The sequence below is a fragment of the Ruditapes philippinarum genome, unplaced genomic scaffold (assembly GCF_026571515.1).
Source record: "Ruditapes philippinarum isolate M1 unplaced genomic scaffold, ASM2657151v2 ctg100_1_1_1_1, whole genome shotgun sequence".
NCBI classification, from domain to species: domain Eukaryota; kingdom Metazoa; phylum Mollusca; class Bivalvia; order Venerida; family Veneridae; genus Ruditapes; species Ruditapes philippinarum.
Genome location: NW_026860686.1, coordinates 267624 through 278614, shown reverse-complemented (window position 1 = coordinate 278614; position 10991 = coordinate 267624). Strand labels below are relative to the sequence as shown.

At 31.1% G+C, this 10991-nt stretch overlaps 1 protein-coding gene across 16 annotated transcripts in view; it reads right to left on the bottom strand.

Annotated features, from left to right (window-relative positions):
* Positions 1-1879: 1879 nt before the first annotated feature.
* LOC132713057 (sodium/calcium exchanger 3-like) overlaps positions 1880-10991 on the bottom strand; it is a 128862-nt gene continuing 119750 nt past the window's right edge. For all 16 annotated transcript variants that reach the window (XM_060695509.1, XM_060695512.1, XM_060695521.1 and 13 more), the window contains 7 exons: positions 9039-9129; positions 8491-8566; positions 7645-7767; positions 6709-6784; positions 5306-5459; positions 4744-4919; positions 1880-3987 (listed from right to left, as the gene is read on the bottom strand). In XM_060695509.1, the coding sequence (XP_060551492.1) occupies positions 3853-3987; positions 4744-4919; positions 5306-5459; positions 6709-6784; positions 7645-7767; positions 8491-8566; positions 9039-9129 (831 nt within the window). In that variant the 3' untranslated portion in view covers positions 1880-3852. The remainder of the gene's footprint in view (positions 3988-4743; positions 4920-5305; positions 5460-6708; positions 6785-7644; positions 7768-8490; positions 8567-9038; positions 9130-10991) is intronic.

The following is a 10991-nucleotide window of genomic DNA, read 5'->3' as shown; positions in this document are numbered from 1 at the left end:
GGCAAATTATGATGTATAAATAATAATTGGTTAACAATTACACACGGAATAGTATAAAAATATAACATATATCACAGACAAAGCATTTTGGGTTCTAAATACTTAAGTTATTGTTTTTGACTGTTGTAAATTTTTAACTGAAACAACAATTTTTTTTTTTGGTTAATCATTTTGATAAGATAGAATTAATGTATTTTGTTATTGAAAAAATTATCTTTACAATTGAAGTGGAACTTAAACAAAATAAGCCTTAATAGTGAAAATAATTCAATAGAAAATTTCTTTGTTAAAAAATAAAATGATATTAAAATGTTCAACTTTTCTCATACTTTTGTATCAAATGTCTTAAATCTTTCAATGAGTGCCTTAAACAGAGACATAGTTTAAACGCCATGCCCAATTGCATATATTATTTTTTCACTCCCTCCTATCGCAAGCTTTACATACTTTTCAAATAAACATCTGACTTTTACAATAAAACATTGTTTCTAACTGATAAATAAGTGTTCAACATGTGACATGGTAAAGGCTCATTAAACAATGTTCATTTAACTTGAATTCTGTAATCCTGGTCTAATCCAGTCACTCCTCATTATTTGAAGTTGGTCTACACTTTCAGAAAACCTTAATTTACAACCCCCTCCCCCTTTAACAATAAAATAATGTCCAATGGAACAATCCATAGTAAAGACATACAGACGAACAGCACTATATGATGTAAACTTAACTACACAATATAACAATCATGTAAATAGAAATTCATATGACCAAGTTGTGATTCACACATTTACATTTCAAATAATTAACAGCAACATTTTTACCCAATAAAAACAGACATTGATCTGCACACAGTCAAACATGCATACTTGAATACCTAAATATAAATACCTACTTCTCTACATCATATCACACATCATATTTTAACAAATGATTCTGGAGAAATTAAATAACAATGTGTGTTGATAAGGTATGGTAAATTTGTATATTAAGAAGTATCTGTGTTAGATCATTTCCAACAACATGTGAAAATAATAAAATACGGTAAAATGATTATTTTATTACATGCTTTTCGGTGGTTTATAGAAATATATCAGTGATATAAAATTGGTAATTTCACTGTTTGAAACAGTGAAATTACCACTTTGATAATTTCACTGTTTTGAATTTAAGCCCCTTACGTTGTTTCAGTGAAATACCAGCGTGCACAGTACTGGGTACCAACTTAATGACGTGACGTCGTAAATGACGTCACGTTGTATTATTATTTGGCGCGCTTTTCATTCAGTATTAGGTTTAATGTCTTTTTAAAACGTTTCTTTGCATGTAATAAAAAGAAAATTTGTTTAGTTTAGTGTAAGATCGAAATATATTTCACCTTGTGAATACCAAAAGTTCATATTTCACTCGTGGCTGCGCCACTCGTGAAATATACCTTTTGGTGCTCACTCGGTGAAATATATTCCGATCTTACACTGAACTAAACAAATATCCTCTATTTAATTGAAAATGTATACGTTGATTTCGAAACGGGGAGGTCTTGAAAATATCTAGTAGAAAATGAGTATACCTCATTGCAGTAATAATTTCCACATCTGTTACAAAATGATATTTCTTGGTCCAACTATCTGTTGTCAGTTTGAAATATAGATAAGAGCTGTCTGAGGAGCAGCACTCTCCACTTATCTCAATACACGACAGGTAGAACTCATCAAGGTGTATCCAAATTGGAAGTTTCAGTGTTATAACTTTATAAGTACTGAAGAAGTGATATGAAGTAAATGACCATAAAGGAAAACTTAACTAGGAAGATTAACCAATGCCAACCCCTAGAATTTGGTCATAACAATACCCCAACCTTTTCCTCTTCAAGAAGACGAGCTAAAGAAAACACCCAAAACTCTTATTTGATTCATTCATAGCAATCTAATCTACCCTGTAACAAACAAATATCAGTACAGAAAAATATCAACAACATTTGGTATAAAAATTGTAACTTGAGACAGGTTTGTGTAGAAGGAAACAAAAAAACAAAACACAAAAACAAAAAGCCGAACAGCAATATACAGTGTCAACCAAAACAGGTTTAACACTGTCAAATAAATTAATGATATAACTGTGAAAACAAAAAATAATATACAACAAAAGCTCTTATGAGATTCAATACTAGGTCAGTAATATCACAAAAAATATTTTAATATTTAAATAATTATTACAAATATATATGAGTCGCGTCATGACAAAACCAACATAATTTGTTTGTGACCAGCATGGATCCAGACCAGCCTGCGATCCTCGCAGTCTGATCAGGATCCATGCTGTTGGCTTACAAACACTATTACAAGTAAAGAAAATGATAGCGAACAGCATGGATCCTGATCAGACTGCGCGAATGCGCAGGCTGGTCTGGAGCCATGCTGGTCGCAAACGCATTACTTGGTTTTGTCATGGCACGGCTATTATTACAAACACAGTTAATGATATAATCAAAACTCAGTTTCTGGTTAATACTAGTAAGTCACAAACTCATAAAAAAACAGCAAGACTTTTATTGCATACTTTCACAGCAGAATGAAGAGTATCATACAAACTGAAAACACAGATTGTGATACATGGCAGATTGCATACTGCAAACTAACATTTGCAATTATGAAACTTTTGGGGAAAAAAATCATTTTCTAGACAAGGTGATAATTTTTATATCTCTAGAATAACCAGGTCTCATCTGTTGAAGAATACTCTCTTACTAGCCAGGCTTGACCAACAAATTATAAAAGTAACTGTTGAATATCAACATCTGCATGTTTCAAAGATCCTTTTTTTATCAACAGGGTGTGACCAGTATACAAATTGAAAAATATATGGAATGTGACATTTTTTTCTAAATCTTAGTGTTAGCATGTCATAAAAATCATTGGAAGCTATAAACAGCAGTATTTACAATGATTATCTTACAGTATGTACCTCTACATGTATGAATGTCAGCTTATGTATGCTATGGTTTTACAGAGAATAAGTTATCCCTGCAGATATTCTGAGATTTTGATAATTAAAAAACAACATGATAGCAAAAACTAAAAGTCCTGAAAAAAGGTACATTTGTCAGAGAATTTATTCCTGTCACTATATAGTGCTCAATTTTCTTATACTGTTGACCGATTGATCAAAACGTCCACTTTATTGAATTTATAACTTCTGTTTTATTGAATTTATATTAAGTAAAAAATGCATCTGGATGAATAATGTCAGAAAAACTACCTTTGAGCTTAACTTACTCTTAAATTCGTTTGAAAGTTTAAAGTACGAAAAAAAGATTTATTAAAAAAATTCAAACTGCCTTTGCATCAAAACTCAACAAATCTTTACATTAAAATGAACTTTAGAACAATAGCAACAATTCCCATATCACCCCCAACACTTAAACATACCAACAGGAGAAAACACAATTTACAACTATCAATTCTCAAATGCAATAAAGACATAGATCAATTAAAATTTGTCTCACCATTATGCAGTTAATGTGTCAAAAATGAAAAAATAAAAAGCAAGGAAAAATAGATACATAGTCATGTTAACAAATGCATAAATAATTAAATATAGTTCATCAACAGTTGCAAACAATGTATTCCAAACAAATATTTATTTTCCTATTTTTTATATTACATCTAATAATAATCCTATTTATAAATAACAATGAGATAAAGTGTAGTCTTAACACAAAATGTTTATTTTCTCTAAGTCTATATATTAGAATATCAGCAGATCAATTAAAATCATACTGATAAAGAATGTTCATTGTACTTAAGTCAGTTATGGAAAGTCAACACAATATGTTGTAATGGGTTTAAATACTGGTTACATCTCCCACTTCAGAATGTCATATGCCTTCAAACTGGCTAGAATTATGTACAAACACCACAGTCCAAACAGAAATAAGCTGCTACCCACTCTTACAACGGCATTCTCTCCCCCTAGTTCTCCTCCAACAAACTGTAATAGAAAATAACAATAGTGTCTTTCTCCATATTTTCTACATAAACTGAATGGCATGCACTTGCTTCAAATCTTTAAATACCTCAATTATTAATGTCAGGTACTTTATTTTAAGATTTGATAACATACAATTGCAAAGACTATGAGGTCTGGTCAGACAGCATAAAAATATATTATTCTTGCATATCAGACAGGATTATCTACCGCTTACACTGGTGCTAGATAACTCTATCTTACACCCCCCATGTAAGACAAGTCGCATGCTTTAAATGACGTCATTGACGCGCGCCTTTTATGAATGAATTGCGTCTTTGGATGACGTCATTTTACCGTTATGAATGAAGTTGTAAGTTCATACGCTACTATAATAAAAAAGTGCGCAATAAGAATATCAGTTTTCATAATTTCTGTTCTGAAAATAATTGATATGTTATATGCAAGAAAAAGAATCAAACACCGGCTGTCGGTACAGACGGGAATATCTAGCTCTCAGGTAACTGTTTAGCGGAAACTCGGCAGAGCCTCGTTACCACCGTAAACAGTTACCATCGAGCTAGATATTCCGGTCTGTACCGGCAACCAGTGTAAGATTCTTATAATATTTCATAACAGGCTTTCTTGCTGGTCCAGGAAAGTTCCCTGCATGCCTTTGAAAGGTTAAATTCATATATTTCTTCCCTTGATTAAAATACTAGTGTAAGCATTATAGTTTCCTTTTTTACAATATATCTACAGAATAAAATGTAAATATACCTTCCGTCTAAGTATCAGCAATATTATACAGATTGTTCCAACTGTACTGAAGATGATAACACTCTGTGTTAAGTTGTCTGAGGCAACTCTGAATGTAGTGCCCTTTGCTAGATGGTACATAGTACTCAGTACCCATGGAATGCCAAGACCAAGGAATACATTCACACTGTTACTGCCTGTAAATAAAATATATTGATGAAGTAAGTGAACCGTTCAAACGGTTTGACATAATGAAAGATTTGAATTCACTATATTTATATATATAACCAATATTACTAAACATAAATTCAATTTTCAGGGCAAATCTTGCTGATTCATTTTACTAACACTTTTAAAATGAAAAAAACTAACCATTGTGTGCCATTATAATTTTTCTTAAAGCTAAAGGATACTGAGACAGTAAAACAATTAAAACAATGTTCAAATGGTAAGTATGAAATGTCAAATTTTTCAATAGCCCTATATTCAACATACTGATATATAACATTTACATGTATTGGATAATCTGACTGAAATGAAGGATGACTGTATGAACTATTGCAAACTGAGATAATGAACAAACCTGTAACATTTCCAATGGCTGCATCAGCATGTTCATCTTGTTTTGCAGCAGTACGACTTGCAAATGTATCTGGTAAACTAGTTCCCAATGCTATTATAGTGATACCAGTTACACTTGTCTTTAGACCTATCACACAACCTATCAAATGACCAAGCTGAAAAAAAACAAATAACCATTAAAGCACAAAGTCAATAAAACATTTGTGTGTACTGTATTTTTGGGTCTGGCTAAACAATCATTCACTTATACAGGAGCTCTTGTTATCTCATAGCATAACTTTATATAATTTCACTAAAATATCATTTAGTTTGATACTGACAATTGATTGAGATATCACAGCATATAGTACATGATTTGAAACTACATATTTACAAAATCAAGAATATGTAATATTAAACTAATTAAATTGAGCAGGAGGTGGTATTTTCTTGTAATACCGCAAAGCAATGCAAAAACTATCTACAGTCAAACGTGTATTAAGCGACCGGGCAAGGGAAACACCCAAAACGGTCGCTTAATGAAACGGTCTCTTAAGACAGTCAGCATGATATAAATGTCAAAATTTATAAATGACATCTTTTTTATTCGGTGAAATTGTTTTTCAACTTCATTTTTATATAAATGTTGAAAAAAGTACGCTCCGATAATCTAAACGGATGGAAATGTAAAAAATAACTTTCTGATATTTATTGACAAAACAGTTTCAAGATCCATCACGTACATGTTTGACATTTTTTCCAGAATTGTTTAACTTCTCCGTTGTTTTTCCTTGTCTCCAACACGAAAACCCTATTAGTGAAGATGTTTTATGTTGTGCATTTTTTTCATTTGAAATAAACAAACTACATCTATCTGTTACGATTAATTTAATGGCTGATCAAGTTCAAGGTCAATTCAATGCAGTCTAAATGTCAACAAGCGAAGCGTGTACACCATCTCAGTATGGGCGGAGCGTTGCATTGTTTATCCGATATTATTGGATAATACACGTCACGCGTATACTTAACTTCATTTGCATACGCTAAAACGGTATGGGAAATAGAGTTTTTCACACGTTTATTGTTGTGTTTTGATTGTTGACACTTGTGACATAACGAGGTGGCGTTCTCTAAAAACACAATTACTTGACAGGTAAAAGTGGTCGTTTAATGAAAAGATTGATGTCAATTAGGTGGCTAATTAGCGGTCGCTGGTCGCGTTGAGCAAAAGTCGCCTAATACATTAAAGATATAGAGAGAAAATGATCGGGGGGAATTTAAAGTGGTCGTTTAAGACAAAAGTCGCTTAATACACGTGGTCGCATGGGCAAGTTAGACTGTATATTGGTGGAATATGTTTTTCATTATCACCAATAGTGCTAAATGAGACAATGTTTTAACAGATGGCTTATTCTCTTAACTTACCTGTTCTACAACCATTGTTAGAACAGCAATGTAACACAGAGAAAACACAAATGTTGGCCAGGCTCCCCAATATCTCCTAAAATAGCATAAACAGCATTACAAAGTAGATAATGTGACAGAGGTGAGTATTTACATCTTTTTTAAGCAGAAAACATCAAAATTGTCTAGGAAGTTGAGAACAGTCTGAATTACCAGACAGCAAGTGGTCTTATATCAGTCATTTCACATCTGTTGCTCCACAGCTCTCTAAAGAACACATTATCCTATAATTATATTAACCATATAAAGTTGGCCAGACCAAACTGGATCTAAACACAGTTTCTTTGTGTGTAGAATGTGGCACCTAGTATAATATCCAGACATTGCAAATTTGTTTTCTAAAGAATAACAAAGTTTCAAATCCAGACAAAAACTGCTTAGCTGTAATAGTCTATTATGAGATATAAGAGGTAATGTAATTATAACACTTTAAACTTGCTTGATTATAGCAGTATCTTAAATTATTCATCATTGATGAAATATGTAACAAAAAAGAAGACAAGAAAGGAAACTCACTCGAGAAAATACTGACAAAACTGAATGAAAATTGATTTTAGTATTTCCTTTTCAGATGCACCTTTCATCAATAACTAGTGTAAATGTGGCAAATTTCATCACTTTGGTATCTCAATATAGTATACTTTACCAGTATTTACAAAAAAAAAGACATTCTGGCCAGTAAATTTTTACAACTTACTGGAGCTAAGGACAATAATCCGCCCGGGAAAAACAATGAGCAATAGTGTAACCTTCTAGTGCTTGCGGGGGTTTAACAAACTTGATACTATCACGTTACTCCATTGTTTTTTATTTGCAATGACTCAATAAATCAATCTTATTGAGACACTGGTATTTTAGAATATAGAATAGTGAAGGGGAATGAAAAGGTTGACTTACGTTGGGGGGACACATGCACCAACAAGTTTCCAGAAGAATGTAAGGAAATGCAGTAGATAGTCAGTCCAGCTTGGTGGAATTTCATTACCATCATCATCAGTATCACCTCCTACTGTCATAGCACTGGATATAGAAATTAAACACAAACAGTAAATCTTACAAGCCAACATATGAATGAAATAAGACATAAGGTAAAACAGCAGATATTACCTGTTAATTAATCAGCATTTAACAAACAAAAATAACAAAATATCTGCTGATAGTAGTTCTTCAGCAAAAAAAAACACCATTAATTCATCTTAAGAATGAGGCACAGATCTGAGCTCATTGTCAAATATATATCTTAGAACTAACAGCATAACACCTGGCATCACTTGTATATGGGTGAATACCAGCCAGTTTCTTTAAAGCTATTTTTTAAACTACTAGAAAATCCTGAAGAAAAAAGGAATCCATTTACAGAAAAATGTTCATAGTTGTAAAAACACTGTCAAAAGTGTGCTAAATTCTGTTTTAACTAGCATTTAAAATTGACAAAAATTATGAAAAATTTGATACAATGTACAAATAGAGCCTTAATTCAGTAACAGGTAAAAAACTGGTTTATTTATTAATATTTCAACAAAAGCAAAATAATTCAGATATTGCATTAAGCATGCAAAGCATTGCATGAATTGTGAATATTTATAGTATACAAAAGTATACATTACTTACACTTAACATATTTTAGGCAGATTTTTTTATCAAATTTGTAAACACCTGTTGCAGCATACTGTTTTAAGCTATAAAGACTCCTTGTAAAGGACAATAACTCTGATGAAAGATCATATAACAGGAAACACTAACCTAACAAACTGGCCTTTCCATGTAGCCTCTTCCTCCTCATCTTCAACAATCTCTCTCAATCTATCACCTAACTCATCTGTAAATAAATTACATCACACTTTTGTTAATACATTATCACAATCTACATTCAAGTTTACTTTCAACGGGCAACAACCAGAGACTAACAACAAAGTTTTTTCTGGGTTTAACAATGACACTATAATGTGGACAATGGTCGTTTGTGAAGGAAGACTGGAGATATCCACTATCAAAGATAGAGCACTTTTCATGCACTTTTTTTCAGTAATAATCAAAGTAATGGGTACAAGTGCACTTTTCATGCACTTTTTTTTAGTAATAATCAAAGTAGTGGGTGCAACAACTAACAGACAGAGCTCATTTGCTTTCAAATATGTATAATTAAACGTCCAAAGTTGGAATAGTTTCTACAGCTGTGAAGATAGAATAATTTGATATTTACAAGTCAACTAATTATCATATACTTCAAAATTACTGGATAAAAAATTTACAAGTGTAAGAACAATTAACATAATGATATAAGTCATTACCTTTGGTTATATTACACACAATAGCACTTCTTGTGCCAATCTTAGCTCCAAGGCTAGGGTTCTTCAGAGTTATGATGAAATTTTTTGGACCCTGGAATAAATAAAGAAGTGTTAAAATTCAACTGCCTAATGTATCTGTACAGTCAAGCTGATAATGGGAATTTATAAGCAAAATAATAAAATAGGATACTATTTATTAATTTCTAGAAAACTTTTGTGCAAGACTATAATAATAGGACAAATACACACAAAACGAAATAACTGTTCTTCAATCTATGCATTAATGTAAATTAGATTAGCTCCCTTTGACCATTTGTAAATGTCAATTTCATTGCATTATTTCAATGCCAATTTAATATGTTGTAGTCTATCAGTATAAATCTTAATATTTACAAAGAACTTCTACTTTAAATCCTTGTTTAATTTAATTTTCAAATAATGTAGCAGAATAATACTTAGTTACAGAATTACTAATAATAAATTGATATAAAAAATCAGTATAATGTAATGATTTTCTATTGAAATATATGCTTCAAGAATTTGACTAAACAAATCTGAATAACAAATTAGAGCTAGTTTGTGTAAAAGTTTTAAAAATGATTACACTGGTATGATATATCCCTGTATCTCCATTACTAAAGCTACAATGTAAATATCAGGCAAGATAAAAAACTATTGTCTTTTTTTTTCACTACTGTTTTTTTCTCTTTCTCTATCAAAGCTTGTCATTGAAGTAAAATCTTGAATCAAATACTGATTTTTCTTTCTCTCTCCCTTAAATACAATTTATATTCTTGCCTGATATTTATAAGCTAGCAGATAAGAAGTACCATTTCAACCATTATACAAGAAATTATTGACCACTATGTTTTAAAATGACCCTCAATAATAATGATTAATATGTCTGATTCTACTGCAGTTTTTCGTGCAATTTATAGTCTTGTCTGCAATGAAATGTCATGAGCAATATCATAATTTTGTAAATGATTACAGGTGATTCTTCAGATACTCTCTCTGCTGTTTTATACTTTTAGATAACCTTGAAGTGGTGCAATATTGGGACTTTTCCTGATTTGAATCACAAACTTCCCTGCATTCATTTAAAAATATATGTTTACTGTATATACACATTAACAAAAAAAACAACAAAACAAAAAAAAAACATTAACAAAAAACACAAAACAGTTTTACAAACAAATTATAAGAATGGTATAAAAAAAGAAGAAAAGAAGAAAATATTTGTACCTTAAGATATGGTGTCTATTAATGAAATAAAAATATGAATTTTAAATTCTATGAATATTCAGCAAGTGCATTGTAACATGGCCTACAGACCTGAGTCAAATCTTAAATTCATGAATGAAAACGGAGAAATTCACATGTTTAAAAGTTGAACTTTGTGTATTGTAAAGCACTAACAGTGATAATCACAACTCAATAAGCTGTTTTGAGGATTAATTTCAAGCACCATTTAACACATCTATGTAGAAAGTAGCTAATATATCTTAAAAGTCAGCACTTAGGGTTCCTGGTGAAGACAAAAACTGGTGATTTTATTGTATTATTTGAAAATCACAAAAAGTATCATTTATTTTATATGGACATAGATATGATAGTTGGCATTTTATTGACCCTACCACAGAACCATTAAGAAAACAGCCTTATATGATCATGACTATTTTAACAGCATGTAACAATAAATCAAACTTTATCAAAAACATATTTGGTTTATTGATCACATGTTATTTAATCTGCGTCATTGGAACATTGTCAGACATGTGAATGACCTTTTGGCAATACCAGCAAGCTTAAGTCTGCATTATATAACATAAACTTATATATTCAAATTTGGACAAGTTCAGTGTCTGTACTGAAATAAAACTAAGTCTGTACTAAAATAAAACTGACGCGGTCATATGCAAAATTATAGCAATATGTTGATATCATGAAAAT